The sequence below is a fragment of the Meles meles genome, chromosome 6 (genome assembly GCF_922984935.1).
Source record: "Meles meles chromosome 6, mMelMel3.1 paternal haplotype, whole genome shotgun sequence".
NCBI lineage: Eukaryota > Metazoa > Chordata > Mammalia > Carnivora > Mustelidae > Meles > Meles meles.
In genome coordinates, this window is record NC_060071.1 from 121,696,119 (window position 1) to 121,716,935 (window position 20,817).

At 55.1% G+C, this 20,817-nt stretch overlaps 1 protein-coding gene across 2 annotated transcripts in view; it reads left to right on the forward strand.

The window, feature by feature from the left end:
• CCDC88C (coiled-coil domain containing 88C) overlaps positions 1-20,817 on the forward strand; it is a 126,247-nt gene that overhangs the window by 61,416 nt on the left and 44,014 nt on the right. For both annotated transcript variants that reach the window (XM_046007733.1, XM_046007734.1), the window contains 8 exons: positions 3,411-3,469; positions 4,121-4,204; positions 6,634-6,774; positions 7,044-7,228; positions 7,904-7,985; positions 8,353-8,511; positions 17,402-17,548; positions 18,226-18,370. In XM_046007733.1, coding sequence (XP_045863689.1) covers positions 3,411-3,469; positions 4,121-4,204; positions 6,634-6,774; positions 7,044-7,228; positions 7,904-7,985; positions 8,353-8,511; positions 17,402-17,548; positions 18,226-18,370 — 1,002 coding nt within the window. The remainder of the gene's footprint in view (positions 1-3,410; positions 3,470-4,120; positions 4,205-6,633; positions 6,775-7,043; positions 7,229-7,903; positions 7,986-8,352; positions 8,512-17,401; positions 17,549-18,225; positions 18,371-20,817) is intronic.

Consider the following 20,817-nt stretch of genomic DNA (forward strand, 5'->3'; position numbering starts at 1 on the left):
CGCTCCTGAGCTCAGCGAGCCCCTGGCACCCAGTAGGTGCTTGGGAGGGCGTTGTTGGTAGGTCTGTTTCTTCTTTGCCTCCCTAACTCTGTCACTGAGCCAGTCTCGCTGGCAGGGACCCAGTACAGAGTCTTCTGGTATGTTTTGAAACTATTCAAAACCCAGATCAGGCAGATTTATGAAAATAGCAGTAGTTCGCTTTACTGTTGAAATCTTGAGAAATTGGGCAGCAGCTTCCCAGGAAAAACGAGGAATCTTGTGCTTTTTAAAATGTATTTATTTTTTTAATTGCATAGGAATCTATGTACGGGGTGAAAATCACAGGGTGCATTTGTTGTAAGCAAATGTTTGTACTCACTTCGCCTGGTGAGACCGAGCACACACAGCTCCACCTCATTTCAGTGAGGGCAGAGGTGGGCGGCCCGGTCGATTAAGCATCTGCCTCTGGCTTGGATCGTGATCCCAGGGTCCTGGGATTGAGCCCTCCACCGGGCTCCCTGCTTGGCGGGGAGTCTGCTTCTCCCTCTCCCTCTGTGCACGTGCTGTGCTCTCTCTCCTTCTCTCTCAAATAAATAAAATCTTTAAAGAAATGAATGTGGGCAGAGATAAATTCCCTAGGACCCTGTTCATGGCCAAGAAGTTCATTTTAAATAATTTTTTTTCCATGAAAATTTTTTCAAAGACTCTCTCTCCCTTTAAAACCTCTGCGCCGACTCTGTTCTAAAACAGCGAACAGGAATTCCGTACTTCTAAGGGGTATGAGTGAGTGAGTGACTCACGGTTGTCATTGTGTGTGGCTGCTGGGTGCTGAGGGAACAGAACCCTTTGTTCTCCCACCGAGCAGCAGAATGTGGGCTGAGCCCTTTGTGTACACGCACACGGGGTTTCTGGGCTCTTCCCTGCAGCCGGTGCCCCTGCTGCTGGCAGTGGGCCTGTCCAGGGCTTGTTCCCGCTGTCAGTTTGCTGTTTTTATCCGTTGTGACCTGGGAATGTGGATCATCGGAGTTGTTTAAATTATTCTAGAGTATGATATAATTAGGACCTTTGGGGCCTTTCCTGTGAACAGAGCATGTAAAGATTTGCCTTATGACCTCTGACTTCCGTCTGGGCCGATCTGAGACCTTCCAAATGCTTTCCTTCTGCATGTCCGCTCCCTGCTGGTTACACACCAGGTGCGTGGCCTATGCAAGGTGAATCATCACTGGCAACAGCTTGGCGGGGGTTGCGGGGGGCGGGGGGTGGGTGGGTCCTGCACCTGTTAGGTCCACCAAAGGCTTATGAGGGGCACTTGTCAGGTGTCCGGGGACTGACCAAGGGGCCAGAGGTGAGAACACGCATGTGGGCTGGATACAGCACTATGGCCGGGGAAAGATTTTGGTGAGACTGACTGCAGGCTCTCAATATTCCCGTGGGCATTTCCTTGTCATCCAGACTAAAACTGTGATTGATTATCAGCTCAGGTTTAAGGCAGAAGTTAGTCATTGTGGTCTTGCATTTATTTTTGTCTATGGATTAGGACTTCTGGGGCCAAGGGAAAGGCCTCCAGGTAACAAAAGGCTTTAGTCTGAAATTTTTGCATTTCAGACATTGATGAAGTTCTGCACTTTATCAGCAAAGAGAAGGGCTTGACCATCTGCCTCCCGTGCAGTGCCACACCTTAAGCATATTCTTAGGACTGTGGATCTGAGTGCTCTCAGGGGTCCCCAAGGCCCAGTCCCCCAACCCGTCCTGCCCACCTTCAGGCTGGAAGGTGACAACGGGGAGTGCAGCTTTGGTTGAGCGAATGTCCAGCCCCCATACCCGAGACTCAGCCGTGATCTCGGGAAAAGCCATGTTGATCTGCTTCTTGGTTGAGAAATATTAGGACAAGATCGCACATCACTCCACACACACATTATACCCAGGGACTGGAAATGAACCACAACACTAGTTCCTGAGGCTCCGGCTGGGTTTGCTCGTCCCAGTGGTTGCTGGGGATACTTTGGGCCATTTTTGCCCAGAGTGAGTGGGTGCCAGTAAGTCTGTCAAGAAAACCGAGCTATTGGTGGCTTGTCGCCTCTCTCCCCAATAGAACAGGACATGATAAGAAAGGGAGAGCCCCGTGGAATTTTTCACCTGGCAGCAACCTTGCACGTCACCCAGCTCATCGCATTGGAAAGTGGAGAGACGGTTTCGTAGATACGGAGACCAAGCCTGCCAGACAGAGTTTGGCTTGTCGGAGCCACACCTCTCTGGGTGACGGAGCAGGTGTGGAGCCCAGTATCTGACTGTTTATTTACGTGATCAAAACCAATTAGGCCGGCCGATGAGGGTGCCTGCTGCCTCAACCATAATCGGAGAGACACAGTGCGAAATGGCAAAATAAGAGTGTTTTGGCAAAATGGAGGCAGACTGAAAGGACACAGGCATGGGAGAAGGGGGTATTGGGACTGGCTGTTTTGGGGTTGTGAGAAAGTAGAATGGTAAAGCCTTTCTGCAGGGCAATTTATTAAAGAAGGAAGGAAGGACGTGCATAATTAGCCACGAGGTGTTCTCTGTAGCAGTGTTCACATCAAAATAGTGAAGACTTGAACCCTTGAAGGGTATTGATTAAGTGTTTGGCCTTTGTACAAAGTCAATATGAGACCATCACAAATGATGCATATAGGGGCACCTGGGGGGCTCAGTCGATTAAGCATCTGCCTTCGGCTTGGGTTGTGATCTCAGGGTCCTGGGTTCAAGCCCTGTGTCGGGCTCTCTGCTCAGCTGGGAGCCTGCTTATCCCTTTCCCTCTGCCCCTCTCCCCACTTGTGCTCACTCACTCTCTACCTCTCTCTCGCAAATGAATAAAACTGTAAAAAAAAAAAATGACACGTATATATTTAGGATTTGCTCTAGAATACTCCAACCAAACACTAATACAGAGGACGTGGGGGAGGGGTGTGGAACCGATGGGTAAACTGTTGATTCTGTGAGGTGGGGGGGGGATGGGGTAGGGGGGTTTGCAGCTGCACTCCCTTGTCTGTTTGACGTTCCGCATGATGGAAAGGTGGAGTTACATGCAGCCTTATTTTGGAGGACTCGGTATTTCCCGTGGGGAGGACTCTCTCCCCTGTGCTTTGCTTCCCACACACGAAAAAGAGCTGCTGCTTCTGCAGTTCATTCATTATCATGAGAGGATATTTATGTTATCGGAATGGAAAAGGGCCACAGATAGCTACGGACGGAATTTTCATTTGTTAAAAAAAAAAAAATCACCCATATAAAGAAAACAGATGGGAGTGTGTTGATCTAGATGAGTATCGCTGGGCAGGAAGACTACCGTTTTTCTAGCTGGGTTTCTCCTCCCTCCCCCCTGCAGCAGACAGAGCTCCCCGGTGAAACTTCACGAACAGTTGAGCTTAACTAGATATGTTGTTCTTTCGGTTTAGGGAAGAGCATGGAAGAAATCAAGAAGCTGCTGCTGCTGGTGCTGGGCTGTGCCGTCCAGGTAAGGACTGGGCCAGGGATGGGGAGTTCCTCCTCTCAGCCGTCTTGAGCTGGGATTCCTGAGCGGGGAGTTCTAGGGTTCCTGGGAGCGCGGTGGCCACTGTGTCTGGCACAAGGCACTGTGGGCCAGACAGCAGGTGGGGACCCATGGGCCAGGATGCTGTTAGTGCACTGTCCCCAGTATCGAAGCATCTAGAGATCTAGAGGAGCATCAGTAAACTAGGGCCTGTGGCCACCTTTTTTTTTTTTAAACATCTGGCCCTTTACAGATGAAGTTGGCCAGCTTCTGGCCTAGACTGGGTGTTTTTCTTCTTTGCTTGTTTAAGAATCCCCGGGAGAGCTGATTTAAATTACAGATGTCGGCATCCCCCGCCCCCCACCCCACCTGGTGTTGTCAGTCTGGGATGAGCTTTTTCAGAATCACCCCCCTACGTGATTCTGCTGTAGGTCTGATGCGGGTCGTCTGACAACTTCTAGAGAAACCTCCATGGGAGAGCTGGTGGGTGGACAGGAGCTTGCTTGGTTGTGAAGGAGAAAGCCAGGAGAAGGTTTGGGTAGCTGGCCAGTTTGGTCTGAAACTGTACTTAGGCGGTGGGGTAGCCCTAGGTCGCCCTCGCACGATGCTTCCTTTAATGCCTGTAACCCTCCACAGTGTGAGAGGAAAGAGGAATTTATCGAAAGAATCAAACAGCTGGACATTGAGACCCAAGCTGGGATCGTGGCTCATATACAGGAGGTAGGTGTGTGGCTCTGGGGGGGCGTGGCTATAGATTGCTCCTGTGGCCACCCGGACCGCAGCACGCTCTACCGGGGAAAAGCTTACGGAGTAGGTCACCTGTTAATGATCTTGCCACTAATAGGATTCAGACGCTGCAGACACACTGATTCTATTTGGAAAGGTAACCATCGGCAAGCTAAAACGGGATAAAAATAAGAAAAATTTTTTTAAACCCTCAATCAAGTCTTCTTTTGCCTCTTCTTCTTGCCTAATATGGACTCAGACTATTTTTAAGAGCTGTCAAGTGGTTTAGGCTCAGAATTTGATTTACAGACCCTGAGGATGTCTTCTGGCAAATGTCACCCTCCTTCGAATGGTAGATCTTTATATAGAGAGATTATCCGCCTCTGTTGGTGACACGGCAGAGAAACAAGCCGCCCCCACTTGCGGAGGTAAAAACCAGCAAGTCCCAGGGGGGCTGTGAGGAGACCAGGCCTCCTGGGTCAGGAGGGCTCTGCACCGAGAGCAGCCCCTCCCCCATTGCCGTTAGGTGGACGTGGTTTCGCTGGAAAGTGAGCCTGGAGAGGCAAGGGCCTACCTGATTTCCTCCCCCAACCACCACCCCACCCTGTCTCCAGAAGGAGCACTGTATGCTTTACTCACATCCGGAGATACGGTTCAGCCTGCGGTGAAGACACAAAAAAGACACAAGCGGGAACTCATAGGAGCACGTGGATAACTGGCAGGGGCAGCTGGGGGCAGAGCTCCCCGTGCCAGTACCAGGGACCACAGCTCCTAGGCTCGGGGGTTCCCAGAGCTGTGCAGGGCATGGTGCGTAAGGCTGGTGAGCTCTGAGCCAGGATTGGAAGCAGGAGATGGAGGCAGCTCGTCACAGGGAGGGGAGGCCGTCAGGGAAAGTCAGTAATGTAGCAGATATTCTCAGCCCCCATATCAGGGGCTGAGCGACGGTGAGCCTCAGAATGATTCTGCTCTTTAATTTTCCTTGCATGTCTGTGTATTTGGAAAATAGTGTTTATTCCGGGACTGGGGTCCTTGAGACTCGCTAGTTCTTTCCACTTGCTGCCTTTCCTGGTCAGACAGCGGGATATTAGAGAGCTAGAAGGGATGTAGCCAGAAAGGAGTCCTGTATGCCTCTCAGGCTGGTGGAGGGGCTTGGCCTTCACGATTGGCTGGGTGCTGCTTAGACGTCCAGGTGTACAGAACTGGGGGAGGACGGGCACCAGCCTTTAAAAGCTCCTTGGGTAACTGACGTATTCCTGGGGTTGAGCTCCTGTGCTCCTTCCTCAGGGGCCTTTCCGCAGCCTTGGCTTGGGGCAGGCCTAGCACTCAGCCTCTACTCCTCGTCCTGAGCCTGCCCTGGACGACGGGCTGAGATTTCTCCTTATCCTTCATGATCAGCTACATCTGTTTTTCCTTTGTAAGGTGGGGAGAGGTAAGAAAGGGGGTGCCTTTTGAGAAACCAAAGGACTCTACCTTTTTTTTTTTTTAAGATTTTATTTATCTGAGAGAGCATGAGCAGGGGGAGCAGGGGAAGCAGGTGAGGGAGAAGCTCAGCAGGCAGCCCAATGTGGGACTCCATCCCAAGACCCTGGGATCATGACCTGAGCCAAAGGCAGACACTAAACCAACTGAGCCATCCAGGCGTCTCCCCTGCCTCTCATTTAAGAACGTTTTTGGTGTGCCTCACTGAGTGGATAGCCCTGATTTTTTATTTTCCTATTGAGACCTGAGTCTGAGATTACTTCTCTTCCCAAACTGAAACATCAGGTACTCAAAATAGGGGGCTTATGCACCCTTGGCAGGTCTGGAAGGGGAGGAGGTAAGAAGTCAGGCTGGCAGAAACCATGGAGAGGCAGCCCAGTACAGACGTAGCCATGGGCCTCCGCTCACGCCTGTCGGAAAGGGGAAGATCTCATATGACCTTCAGGGGTGAGATACAGGCTTACCTGAAGATTGCTTTAGATTGATTCAGACCTATCCCCCCCCCCAATATAATTGTCGTGTGTCCAACATTCTGGCGAAGAGTTTGATTTAACATTTGGTGTATCCCATTGAGTTGGAAGTAATAACACACGGTCCCTCTCCTCCCCCTCGGAGCTCCTGAGGCTTCCCTGCCTTGCGTTGGAAGCTGGCAGTACTCTGGGAACAGCATCAAAGGACTCTTTAGGAAAATACCATATTGGAGGAGTGCTTTTTGGCATTAAAGCCAACCCCCAGGTCCTCATTTCAGGCAGTGTTGAAAGTGGGAGTGACTTGCTGAGGGGAGCTGGCACTTCCTTATGCAGCCCCCTTCCCACAGCAGAGGGCTTGTTGGTGAAGGGCTGCTGGTGTCGGTGGAGCGAGTCAGCCAGCCGGTGGGGCGAGTCAGCCAGCCAGAGGTGGATGCTCCCGGCCGGCCTCAGCAGTGCCTCCCCGTGTGCCCACAGGTGACCCACAACCAGGAGAACGTGTTTGACCTGCAGTGGCTGGAGCTCCCAGACGTGGCCCCAGAGGAGCTGGAGGCCCTCTCGAGGAACATGGTGTTTCATCTCAGGAGGCTCATCGATGAACGAGACGAATGCACAGAGGTGCGTCCTCTGACACCAGCGGGAGAATTTTCTAGAAATGCCGAGCTGGTCAAGGGGGGCTCCTCTATTCATACGCTCCTAGTCATCCCAATGAATATTTCGTCTCTTAAAACTCCTACCCCCTTTCTCCTGCCTCCCTCTCTCGGGGTGTCTGGCTCCCAGTGGGGATTTTTCTCCTTGTCTTCTAACGTGTGTGGCCAAGGGGTGGGGGGCATGGGCACCGTGTGGGCTGCACTGATGAGATTGCACCCCCTTCCCCCATGCCGCAGCTGATCGTGGACCTGACCCAGGAGCGGGACTACCTGCAGGCACAGCAGCCGCCCAGCCCGCTCAAGTCGTCCAGCACTGAGTCTACCCCCAGCCCCACCAGCAGCCTCTCCAGCGAGGACAAGCAGCACCTGGCCGTGGAGCTGGCCGACACCAAGGCCAGGCTGCGCCGTGTCAGGCAGGAACTGTGAGTCTCCAGTGACCCCGGGCTGCCGTTCTGCTGCCGCGTGGGGGCTCGCCAGCACAGTGTCTGTCGTGCCATCTCCCTTGATGCGGTGTGGCCGACCGGAGCGCGCTGGTGTGGACCCCAGTGTCAGCGGGCTCTGCCCCCAGCTTGGTCGCAGTTTGAATGTGGCCCGGTCGCCTCCCTGTCTGGGGTCCTGCGAGTCCAGGTTACAGATCGTCTGTCCACATCAGTCTGGTCAGGGGCAGGAATGATCACACCCGGGGGGAGGTTTTCTTGCCTGGAGGGAGGATGTGACTTCCCCCAACAGGTGAACCTGCTGACCCCTCTTTCCTGCAGCAGGTGAAGTGACATTCACTTCACCCCACCCAGGGAGCTGCCCGCCTCCCCCTAGCTGCCTGCCTGGCTGTGGGGATGCACCTGTAGTTAGAGCCTTCTTACCTGTCCGCACCCTCAGAAGGAAATCCGGTGTCTGGTGGGGGGTGTTTGAGAGCAGGTTTTTAAAAGTTAGAAACGGGAGAAGAATTTGAGTAGGAACGTTTTGGTGGACTCGGTCTGCCGACTGCCCTCCTGGCTCCCGGAAGTGTCCCCTTCCCTCGCCCTGCTGTGGTCTCGTGAGGTAGGGGGCTGGAGGGGTGCTGAGGAGGGCTCACCATGGTGCCTCCACATCGCCTCCAGGGAGGAGAAGACGGAGCAGCTTGGGGACACCAGGCACGAGGTGGACCAGCTGGTGCTAGAGCTGCAGAAAGTCAAGCAGGAGGTGAGCGGGAGGGGCTGTGCACATGTCTGGGGGGAGGGGCTGGTGGTGGCTGGGGCTCCCCCAGAACTGTGGCCTGGAGGTTTGGGAATGCGGCCTCAGGAGCTTCCAGCAAAGGCCTCTGTTTCTGTCCGGCCCAAAGCAGCACGGCCCGAGAGCCAGTTGTCCTCAGAACTGCTTTGGTGGGGGAGTGACCATGTGTGTCCATGACAGTGTGTGGGGGACCCCCCCCCAACATGGACCTGCCCGACCATTAGAACCTGGCTTCCCCGGGGCGTCCTGGAAATACTATACCGCCGGGGCTCTACCCCTCCTCACTCTGCAGAGGGATGCCCTGAGCTGGGTTCCCCTGCCTTTTCCCGCCTTCCAGAACATCCAGCTGGCAGCTGACGCCCGCTCTGCTCGCGCCTACCGAGACGAGCTAGACTCCCTGAGGGAGAAGGCGAACCGCGTGGAGAGGCTGGAGATGGAGCTCGTGCGCTGCAAGGAGAAGCTGCATGACGTGGACTTCTACAAGGCCCGCATGGAGGTGAGCCCGTGCCTCCCAGACGCACCTGCCAGGTGTGGGGCAAAGGGAGCTTTGGGATCTCCATGGCGACGCTTCCCTGGAAGGTCCCTCTCTGTGCTCCCTGCCTGGCCGGAGGTGGGGAGGGCAGGGGGAGAAGGAGGGAGAGCTCCTGTAATGAAGTCCTCTGATTTCTTTTAGGGGTTTTCCTTCTCCTGCTTCATACCACAGTGATGACCTTCTACTCAAGGACTTTTCTTTTTCTTCTTCTTGCTGTTTTTGGTGGTTAACTCTTGCCAGGACTCCATTTCTTTATTCTTAAAATAGAGATAGTCCTACCACTTCACGAGGTGTTTTTGTTTTTGTTTTTGTTTTTGTTTTTTTCAGATGAAAGGGGCAGAATTCCTGGCACTTGGGCTGGTCCCATAGTAAGCCCTCAGTCGTGGAATCCACCCGGATCCTGAGGTTCTGGGTAGATGGTGCCTGGGAGGGCATCGGGGCTGAGGGGACTGGAGGCCAAGACCCAGGTGGGGTCCCTGATGCCTCAGCCGTTCACCCCAACTGCCTCATGTCAGCCGCAGGTTTTGGGACCCTCTTTTCCAAGGCTTCGGGGGTTTTGCCCCCATCACTAACCCCGGGGGCTCTGGAAGTAGTTGTTCTGGGCTGGTAGAATCAGGATGTCAGCGCATACCAAGTGGGCTTGTTTGGTAAGAAATAATCCCAGTTGCCACCCAGGAGGTTTTGAGGGGACCGAGCACAGTGGTCCTCTCCCAGCCGTGCTGCTGGCAGGCGCTTGGGGAAGGCTGTGTGGCTGAAGACCAGACAGCCTCTCCCGCAGCAGGCGGGCCCTGCCCTGGGACCATGGGAGGTGGGTGGGATGCCATAGGGGCAGGGCCTGTTAGTTGCCCAAGGAGTATCTGTTCCCTGAGGAATGTGACACCCTACCTCCTGCGGAGAAGGCGCCTTTGGTGCTGCGGCCTTGGCCTGAGCCTGGGGTGCGGATGGGACGCCAGCTCTGGCTTTGTTCTGGAAATGGTTGGCTGGCTGGCGGTGCTGAATTTGAAAGGCATAAATCCTGGGAGACAGGTTCTGGGATGTGGGCACCCAGCAGGGCCTCTCCTCACTAGAAATGCCATAGTTGGGAGAAGGAAAGACTGTCCTTCATGTTTGCCCAGACCACTGCCCCAGCCGCCCCTCCTGCATACTGGGTGGGGCGGGGGGGACCTGATGCAGTCCCAGATGGGATCAGGGGCAGAGTGTGATTCCCACCTCTTCCCCCAACTCTGTCCCATAGGGTGGTGGATGTCAGGATCCGGCCTCTGCTCTTCGTGCTCATGCCTGGCCCTGTCCGAGCGGCCTTGTGCAGTTCTCCAGACACAGTCCATGGCGCGTCCGTGGTGTGCGAAGCTGCAGTGGCAGTGAGGGATCTAGATGCCCTGCTTCACGGAGCTTCCCAGACTTTCAGGGTTTCTCCTGGGACCCCCCGGTCCGATTTCTCCAGTTCTCGTGTTTCATGGCTCTCTGTGGCAACCACGACTTTTTTCACCTTGATGCATGTCCTAGGGAAGAGCTACCATGAAACTGGCAGTGCCTGAATTTTTGTTTTAGTTTTTTTTAGCCACGAAAGAAATAGCGTGTGTCTCCGTACGGTGTTTCCTTGGGGGCAGGGGGCAGGTTTGCAGACGCTTTGCAGCCCAGGCTGGCTGATGCCCTGGGGCTGGTCTGCAGAGTTCAGGCTGCCGGAGAGAGAATGAGTCGTGCTGTGCCGTGATGCCCGTGATAACGGGGGTCAGCGGACGGCAGTACGTGGGCACTCCTCCTTAGATCTGAAGTAGTTACATGAGCCTTGCTCACTGTCTGGAGGGGAGTCCCGGGCCCCCGCGTGGAAGGTACCTGCCATCCTCAGGAAGCGTGTCAGTGAGGGGAACAGTGTGGTTTCTGTTTCAGAAAGTACATTCGGGTTGCTGGGTGGGAACAGGTCACGGGGTGTCAGGAAGCCACGGGCTATGAGAAGTCTACCAGCCAGGTATCACCCGCCCGGACGGGCCCACCTCCTCCTGCCCGCTCCCTGCCACAAAGCCAGGAGGGGCTGAGCAGGAATAGAGCAACAGCGGTGTTCTCTCGTTCATTTCTCACAGCAACCCCAGGGACGCGGTGAGCTCAGGGCGGCTGCATGGACCGCACGGGGTAGGTGGCATCCCGTGCGGACCGGGGTCTTCCTCATGTTCCAGGCTCCCTTTCAGCTGCAGCTTTCCTCACTCCCACTGGCGGAGGCCCCAAGGTGGGGAGTGTGTTTGCTGTGATTGTGGCTCCATGCTCAGCATCTAGACCAGTGGACAGACACTTGTTGAAAGAATGTTGTCTGGGGTTTTCCTGGGGCAGTGTCTGCAGAGCTGGCTGCCGCTGGACCACGTGGAGTATCCCCCTCCCAGACCCCTGCCTAGGACGCCCCCCCTCCCCTCGCAGCTGGCCGCCCACCAGAGTACTTGGCTCTGTGCTGGGAGTGAACCTGGAATGCAGCTCACAAACCTCAAAGCAGGCTGCTTTAGGAGGAGAGCCAGCAGTACTGGGGGCCCCCAGGGGTGGAGGTGGGCTGTCTGGCCCCGAATGTGGGGGCCTAGGCCTGGGCCACTTGGTCCCCCCCAGTGCTTTGTGTTAGGGGCAACACCGCCTTGATGCACAGGTGTGTTGGATGGGCCCGTGTTTGTATTTCAGTAAACAGGGTTTCCCAGCTTTTATGGAAAATCAGATTTTCCAGGGTGTGCTGATGCCCATTCCCAAGGGATTCACCGTAAGATTCCCGAACGATTTCTGAACAATGAGAAGTGTGCAGTGACATACAGAAATGTGGCTGTGACTTGAGATTGACCTGCATATGCTAAAATCAGATTAGAAAAGAGCTAAGGATGATGTGTACACATCAAAAAACCAAAGACAAAATGGACAGAGGGCTGGATAGATGGGCAGACGTGTGACAAAGAGAAAGCAGAACATTAATTACAAATCTAGGTGGTCTGTGCGTGACGTTTAGAATACTTACTTCAATTTTTCAGGGTACTTTAAATTTCCATAACAAAATATGGGGAGGGGTGGAAAGTAAAAAGATAGCAGTGGGCATTAATTGTTTTGAATAAGCTGATTCGGGATTAACATCAGTTTACTAATGAGATAATGTAAAATATTAATCAGTTTCAAGCTGTGAAACCACTCGAGGTGAGTGTTAGATCATCTCTGTTTCTCAAGATGTCTATATCCACCTGCTGCCGTGTCCACGTCCGTTCAGGATGCCTGTTCAAAATGCAGATTCCTGGGTTCCACCTTTGGTCCTGGGAGTGGACCCCAGGAGTGTGCATTCCACAATGAGTGGATCCACAAGGAATGTGCGGGCTTGCACCCAGATGGCTCTTCTGCTCTGCCAGGCATGAGGTTCCCAGGCCTCCCCAAGGGTGCTTTCTCCTTCCTGCTGGCTTCTCTGGGCCAGAGATGGGGTGGGCGGGGTGGCCGGCAGGTCTGTGGGTGGACCTTGGCGGGAGGCCTCCTGTGTGCCCTTGGAGCCCCTGGGGGCGGGGACCGTGTCTTAACCAGACTGCATGCCCCAGGGCCTGGCACTCACTGGGTGTTTCATAATCACCCCACAAGTCGGGCAGAGCCCCTTTGCTCAGCAATGGAGAGACTTAACCTGGGGACAAGGACAGGAAGGATCAAGAGCTCTTGTCCCCTCCAGGAGGGAGTGGTGTTGGGTGTGAACAGGCTGGAGGGCAGCAAGACAAGCATGATTGTTGTGTTCATGCCCACTCATGCTGTGGATACCTACCCCATAGGGGACCCACTTCTAGACACAGGGCGTGGCAGGTGGCCCAGGTGCCTTCCCAGAGATCCCGGCCAGTCTCACTGAGGAGAAACATGGTAACCCGTGTCATGGGGGGCAGCATGTGTTAGTGCCGCATGGGAGGATACTTTTGATCAAAGGCCTTGGAGTTCAGGGCGAGGGCAGAGTTAATTGTGGTTTGAAAAATATGGACCGTGAGTTTCCACGTTTTGTTGTTACGCTCCTGGTAACTCTTCTGTGGCTCACAGTCTGGTTTATACGAGGGCTTACGTGGCAGGAGACCGGCATGGAGGGAAGCCTGGGGTGGGTGCACCGGTGGTCCCTGACTCCCCTTTGCAAGCAGGTGTCCCGCCTCGCTCCTGCCAGCAGGGCATGTGGGAGGAGGACAGAGGCAGAGCTGCTTCCTGGAGGTTCGTCTTGTCCCACAGTTTGCTTTTGGCTGAAATTCCCAACAGCAAAGGGCAGGTGCCTCGCTACCATGTGCGTCTTAAGCAGAATAAAGGTAAGACGGACCTTGTCCTCACTCCTCTGAGATTTATGGCTTTCTGGGCAGCGCTGGCTCCAAAGTCAACACAGTCTGAGAGGTGGAGACTGAGCAGGGCACAGTCCTAGCTGCCTCGCCCCCTGCTGGGTTGTTGAGGGAGGCTTGCCCCATCTGTAAAAGGGGGTGCCCTGGCATCGTGTTTCCAGTGCACTTATCCTAGTGAGACACGGGAACCGACTGATCATGCACCAAGGGGTGGGGTGGGTTGTTGGCAGGGCAGTTAGCAGTTGGATTTGTGAGCAGTCCACCCCAGCCCCGCCTGGCCCCAGGGGCTCCCCATCCTCCAGAGCCCATTTCCCCACCTGCCAGCATGTCCTTGCTGCTGCCCAAAGGCAGGCTGAAGAGTGAGGGCCTCTGCCCACTTCTGTCGTTGGTCATTGACCCCAGAGCCTACCCCCAGGATGCCCTCCACAAGCATCTGAACCGGCCGCTCAGCCTCCGTCGGTCCTCATTCATATCCCTCTGTCCTGCCATCATGGTGACCCTTCTAAGAGTTCCTCAGGCATCTGTGCATTGCTCTGGGGATAAAATCCACACTTTGCCCCTTGCCGGGCACTCACCCACTTCAGGTCCCCCCATCGTCCCACTGAGGCATCCTGGGCCCAGTCTGTCTCCCCCAGCAGGGCCGGATGAGGAGAGGGTAGGTCAAGCTGTGCGGGGCCTTCTGAAGCTTCTCATTTCCTGTAGGCCCCCTGCACGCCCCCAGCAGTGTTCAACCCGTGGGGCTGTGATGGTGAGTGTTCCTCTGTCCCCGCCGACTTGTGCCTCACTGACCTAGAGCTTGAGTCCTCGAGCATGTTGTGTAGCTTGGGGATGTCCAAACTATAGTCCATCAAGGCTGAAATCCCGCCCCCCATCCGTTGTAAGTGTAAAGTCTTACTGGAACGTCGCTTATCCATCCACGCACAGTGTTTTCTGCGGCGGCTTTTGGTACACCTGCAGAGTTGAGGCGTTGTGACAGAAACTGATGGCCTGAAAAGCCAGAAGCACGCAGCTGTGGTCTGGCCCAGGGTAGGTGCACAGTGAGGTTTTTAGATGAGCAGGAAGAACTGGGTTGTTGGAGCTTTTTCTGCCTGCCAGGAGTGGCTAAGCTCTAGCCACATCATCACACGTAAACCTCGGGGTGGCCCACCAGGTTTAGCGGCCACTGCGGCTTCCTCTCACTTTCTCCAGCTGGGAAAGCTGAGGGTTCCTCCACCCCTCGTGCAGCCTGCCCTGCCAGTAAGGAGGCGCACCTGATGTTGAAACACGTGTGTCTGCTTGCAGGGCTGTGACCTTGCTGGGGAAGGAAATAAGGGTGGGGGCTTGTAGAGACAAAGAGGGTACAGGGGAGAGGTGAGATGGGGGGCCTCGAGGAGGGGGTGATGGCGGAAGAGCAGGGGGGGCCTGGCCTCCAGCAGTCCATGTGGGAATTTGGACATCATGCCGTAAGCAGGGAAGGTTCAGACTCAGGGAACGGAGCAAGAACCTTGGAGCGTTGATCTTCCGTTCCCACAAGCGACTTTGCATTTCTCAGTGTTCTAAGGAGTTCTGATAAAATTCGGTACGGTGCAAAGTTAAAGCAGGCTAGATCTGATGCTGGGCTTACACTTCAGTCCACCGCGCTTCTGGAACCTTCCATGGAGCTTAGCAGACCTAAGCTTAGCAGACCGCGATGCAAAAGGCCGAGTAGGTGGCGTTCCGCCAGGAGGTGATCTCTACGGAATGAGCAGGAGGTCCGCCTGCCGGAGTGGAGGGCCCTGTCTCCCTCCCGAGGACACCTCTGGGCTGGGTGCTGCGGTCTGAGCCCAGCGGGAAGGAGCTGGTTGTGTCTTTGATTCTGCCCCCACCCTCCAGGCCCACCCCACTGCTGCCTCTGCTGTTTGGCGCTCACTGGGGTCAAGGAGGCCCCATGAAACGAGTGTCTGCCTGCTGCTTGGTGGATGGAGGCTCAGAGGCTGCCGGGCTGACCAGTGTCTTCCAGGGGTGTGAGGAGATGGTGACAGCCCCTTGCTCCCCGGGCCTTGGGCGCCGTGTCTGGAGTATATCCCAGGCATTACCGCACCTGATCCCGGGTCCGCCCTGTCCGTGTTAGAGAGGGAGGGATCCCTGATGGAGGGACAAGCTCTTGCCTCACGTCCCATGGCTAATGGCGTGTTGGGAGGCCTGGGAGCCAGAGCCTGTCAGCCTATATCCCCGGTCCCTGCTCCCGGTCACCGTGCCAGATTAGCGGTGGCAGTTCTCGAGCCCTTGGGGACCAGCCATCAGGCCTGGCCTGTGACTGCCTAAATGTGGCCCCTCAGCTGTTCGCGGGGCTGGGTCAGGCCTTGAAATAGCCTCCTGGTTCAGTCGAGGTCAGGTCTGCAGGGGGGCGGGCTGGCTTCGGCTGCTGCCCCGACATGAGGAATGAGGCCTCTCAGTCCTCCAGGCCGAGCCCTCGGCTTGCTGTAGCAGCTCGGGCACAACTTCGCGCAGATCCGGTTTCTCGCTTCTGAGGTAGTAGGGTGTACAAGGCAAGCTGAGGTATTTCTGTTGGCTTGAATACGGTGGAGGTCGAGGTGGAGGCCAGAAGATGGGAGACGTATTTGCACTTGATCTTAGCCAAAAGGCCAAGAAGCAATGATGGAGACATATTTGGGAAGTAGTTAAAAACCGTCGTGTTCCATGCTCTCTTTCACTCCTGTACATTTTTCTCCATCCCTGCCTGTTGGAGGTCGCTGAGTCCTTCAGGGCCCATGTCACATGCCTTCTGCCCCTGCCTTACCATGGCATGATTCAGCCGACAGGCGTTACTGAACATATCTCTGAGGCCCACAAGAACAGACGTGGAACAGCCCTACCCTGAGAAGCTGACGATCTCAGGGAGGAGGGAAGGCCACGTTGCCTCATGATGTGTCCAGAGCATTCTGGAGCCCAAGTACCTGGCTCAGCAGGCAAGACAGAAAGAATCTGCAAGCATTTCTCAGAGGGGGCAACCCAGGCTGGGTTTTGCAGGCTGATTAGGAGTTGGTTATGAGGCTGAAGGGACAGCCTGTGCGGTGAGAGCTGAGGGCTCAGCCGTGAGGTGATATGGGGAGTGCGGCTGGGTGGGTTTGCTGGAACTCAGGGTGTGAACTGTGGGGACCGGAGAGGGAAGACCAGGCCTTCTTTCTGCTCAAAACCCCTGTGTGTGCTCTAGGTCACATCATTATTGCTGGCTGGGGCCTCTTTCCCCTATGAACCCCTTGAGGATGGTTTGCAGACAGTTGAGGGCAGTGGAGAGAACCAAGTCTGGAGCTCTCGGGACAGAATTCAAATCCCAACTCCTCTTGAGCTTCATGGCTTTGGGTTCATTCCTTAATTTACCCAAATAATTCTCTTCGTCTATAGGAGGGGACAGTCCCTACCTCCCTCTTGGGGCTATGGGGCCGAGTGAGGGAGGGAGGGGCAGGGAGCACCCAGTGCAGGACCAGCCTCATGGTGGACATGTTCTCTTAACAGAAAGAGGGCACTTGGGTAATCCTGAGGTTTAAAGCCTTCTCAGCAGCCAGCCTTTGATCAGAACCGTGACCGCTGACCAGAAGGCACGTGGTTTCCCCTTTCCTGAGAATCTCCGAAGCAGGGGAAATGAACACGCAGTGGGCAAGCAGGAGCTACCCAGCTGTCAGCGGGACAGGCCTTTGAAAACCGCCACCGAGAAAAGCAGACACGTCCCCACATCTGGGTGTTTGCACACTGTGAAGGCATTTGGGGAAACTCAGTGCCTCCAACATACTGAGTGGTGCTGGAAGGGCTCCGGGGAGAGGAGAAACCAAGAGGCCCCATAAGTGGGGTAGGGAGGGGAGGAGAAATGGCCCTGCCTGGTGCAGGATTAAGAGTCCAGCGGCCCCTCCTACGTGAAGGGGCTCTGCGAGGAAATGGCCATCACGTTCCACACCTGGCACGTGCCTAACACACAAGGAGCGGGGTGCTAATTTGTGGGGTTTGCCTCTGTTTGTGACTTAAGTCTTAGAGATTCCCCATTTCTAGAACCATTTTTTGTCCAAGAGCATGTACGTAGGATGTCCGGATAGGAGCCAGGTTTGGAACGAAAGCTCGTGTCAAAGCTCCTTCCTCCCAGGACCCCGAGCACGAAACACGTGTTGAGTCCCGAGGACTGGACTCAGCCTTCGAGCCAGGGACTGTTTCTCAGCCCCACCTCTTCCTGCTTAAGGAAATGGGGCTCGGCAAGGTCCCATGTCGGTCGGCAGCGTCCACTTGTCCGCCCAGATGCGGTTGTAGGTGCCAAACGCCTTCCTACCACGGCGGCACGAAGTAGGCACCGAGACAAGTGCACTGAAGGAGGGCCGGAGTTCAGGCAGCTGCCTGATGGTGAATTTTCTCTCCCAGCAACGACTCCCGTCTGGCCTGGCGCAATGGGACCGGTCGGGTGCAGGTGCTGAGAGGTGGAGCCGTGCCCACACCCGCACCGCTCCCCCAGCACTGCAGCCCAGCCTCACCCCTGCAGCATGTGTCTGGGCCTTGAGCCTTTGTGACCCGGGTGCCTTCATCTGACCGTTCTCATGTGTGTCTTTGCCGAGCAGGAGCTGAGAGAAGACAACATCATTTTAATTGAGACCAAGGCCATGCTGGAGGAGCAGCTGACCGCCGCCCGGGCCCGGGGCGACAAAGTTCACGAGCTGGAGAAAGAGAACCTGCAGCTCAAGTCCAAGCTTCACGACCTGGAACTGGTATTGCCGCCACTACCCTCCCCCCCCCCCCCCGCCCCCACCGCTGTCACTGCATCCTCCATGGACTGGGGCAGGTTCAGGTTTACACTCTGCCCTTCTCTGGGCTTTCGGCTTGGGCTCACGCTGCTGCTGCTGCTGCTGCTGTGGTGGTCCCGGGGGCCGTGGAGGGGGCAGCACTTGATGCCTACGAGACGGGACTCGACTGCTCATGCCTTCCTATAAGGATGGATGTCCACGTGTGTCTGTTGCAAGAAGGTCTCTTCTGGCCTCCATGGTGTGGGCTGAGCTGTGATGCGGGATCGTCTTCAAGGCCTGCTGGGCCTGCTTGAAGGCCACAGAGCCGCCCGGCCTCAAGATACTTTCTCTAAGGCCCCACGTGGTATGTCACTCTGTGCAGACAGCGGTCATTAGAGACCTCGGGGCTCTGTTCATCACCCAGGTCACTGGGACAGGGTGTCTTTTAGCGGCTGTAACTCTCACAGCTGGATGTAGGGTTGGAGACATTTCCTTGCAGCTGGACTTTTTTGTTTGTTTTGTTTTGTTTTTTGGGTGTTTTTTTTTTTTTTTTTTTTTTTTTTTTTGCAGTGAGCAGGTGTGTGGAGTCCCTTCATCCTGGGGGAAATGAGGGCAGGTGCCTGAGGGGCCGGGGTCTTACTCCTTCCCTCTTTCTACACCAGGACCGGGACACAGACAAGAAGAGAATCGAGGAGCTGCTGGAGGAAAACATGGTCCTCGAGATAGCCCAGAAGCAGAGCATGAACGAGTCCGCCCACCTTGGATGGGAGCTGGAGCAGCTGTCCAAGAACGCGGACCTGTCCGACGGTGGGTAGCGCCTAGTGTCTCCAGCCGATCCGGCTGCCCCTTCTCCCTCGGCCGGGGAGCTGAACACTTGGCTCAGAATCTTCCATGTCAGTCTGTCCATTCGCCCTCGAGTAAAAAGGATTTCTTTCAAGTGCCATTTGGAACAGTTTCCTTGCAGTTCTCCCCCAGGAGAACATGAGGGGTCTGGCAGCCTCCGTGTCGGGATGTGAAATGCAAATTAAGTGTTGCCCGCTGTCTCATTTCCCATATGGGCTGTCCTAGGAGCTTCCAGATTACAGCATGCTGACCCCCAGAGGACATCTTAGGCTTCTCTGTGGATGGTTGAAAGCTCTGGATGGCAGGTGACATCCCCAGGGGCTATTAATCTCCACTCTAGCTGTACCACCCGCGTTATTTCCTCTGTTCATTTGCATAATTGGGCAAGATGGATGCAGTCTGTTTTCTGTCACTCCGGGTGGGGATTGCTAAGTGGCTGCTGTTCGCAGGACTCTTTCTCTTCTTTCTCGCTCCCTGTGCTTACGTGTCCGCGGCTGCCCAGCACCCCAGACGAGGTGCTGGCTTGGGGGAAGGTGGGTGGGGCAGGAGTCAGCCCGGCAGCAGGAAGCTCTGCCTGCTGGGCAAACAATAAGCCAGTTCCTTTGTTCAAAAATAGTACTCCTGCACCTGATAGCGCAAGTTAATGTTTACTTAGAACTTTACGGAGCCGTTGGTAGGGCATTGGCTGGCTTGGGGATGGCTTTTTCAAATCTAGTACAGTCCCTGAGCATAATGGAAAGGTCGCTGAGAGCAGCTGGTTATTTCTTATCTTCAAGCTCCGAACCTAAAATCAGTTGAGTAAATTGTTAATCAATGTGAGAAGTTAGTTCTGTCCGAGCTTTGGTGCCCCGGTGCTGTTGGTGGGGTGGGCCCGCAGGGCTGGGGGGGTCACAGGGATCCCCTGCTCTGCGAGTTGAGGTCCACTGGGGAGGACCGCTGCCCCCTGGTGGAGCAGAGAGGTGGTGCAGGCTGCCTAGGACAGGCTCAGACCAACCGCAAGGGTTTCAGTGAGAGACCAGGGGCAGCTGATGGGGTCGGAAGCCTCACTGATTCAGACTAAAGTATGTTTGTGAGCCCTTTCAGGTCAGTGATGATGATTTCTTCTTGGTGGTCCCAGCTCCTAGTGCTTATCTGGAAGCTGATGAGTGTTGGTTTGCATGGCGGCATAGGGGGAGCAGAGCCTGAACATCCTGGTGTGTGTGTGCTGTGGTGGCTTCTCCAGTCAGAGCAGCTGGCTAGATGACCTCTTTTTTTTTTTTTAAGATTTTATTTATTTGACAGAAATCACAAGTAGGCAGAGAGGCAGGCAGAGAGAGAGGAGGAAGCAGGCTTCCTGCGGAGCAGAGAACCTGATGTGGGGCTCGATCCCAGGACCCTGGGATCATGACCTGAGCCGAAGGCTTTAACCCACTGAGCCACCCAGGCGCCCCTAGATGACCTCTTTTAAACCTCAGTTTCTTATCCTGCAAAATGGGGGTAACGAAGCCATCTCACAGGATTGCCGTGAATATCCAGTGACAGGAGGCAAGAAGCGTTACACTGCGCCTGGCCCTCGGGCAGGCGATCTGTGTGGAGCACCTTTCCTCTTGGTCACATCAAAACCCATCCCCCCCCCACATGCACCTGCGCACACACGCATCCATATCCCACACCTCCTGATTGTTGGGGATGCTGATGAGCACAGCATTCGGCTAAGAGCCGTTGGTTTTCTTTGTGATAAACCGTTGTGTCCTCACAACTGTGGTCTCTGAGGTCCTGCCTTTCACTGAAGAGGAAATGAGGCTTGTAATCAGTTCCATTGTTTAACTTGTGGAACCTTCGCTTTGACGCCATGAGCACAGAACTGCGGTCGGGGATGACCACAAAGTCTGGAGGTAGACGGCGGGGCCAATGGCAGGACAGTGAGACTGTACTGAACGCCACAGAGCTGGATGCTGAAGATGATTAAAGTGGTTAATTTTATGTTCTGTGGATTACACCACAATTTAAAAATGTTATTTTTCCCCATGGTTGCTGCAGAGGTATGGTCCGAGTGATCCCGGGTCCTAAGTCCCTAGGGTCTTAGGTCGGGCTCCTTGCATTTGTAGCATGGTGGGGACTAAGCCCCTCCATGCATGTGTGTCCCTTGAGAACACCTGTGCTGACGTGTGCGCCGGCCTGGGAGGGTTGGCATGGTGGATGCTCCTGCCACCGCCTCCGCGGTGTGCCTGTTGTTGCCTGGGGTCTGTAGGACACTTCGGCTTGTTGGAGCTGTCCTGCCATCCTCGGTGGGTGAAGAACGCTTCAAGATGGATGCTGATGCCTCCAGTTCTTACGATCAGGCAGAGGGTGTGAATGCACGTTTTGTTTCCAGCTTGATGTGCTTGCTAGGAAAGCTGTCCCCTCTGTGTCCCTCTAGCCCCTGGCCTGAT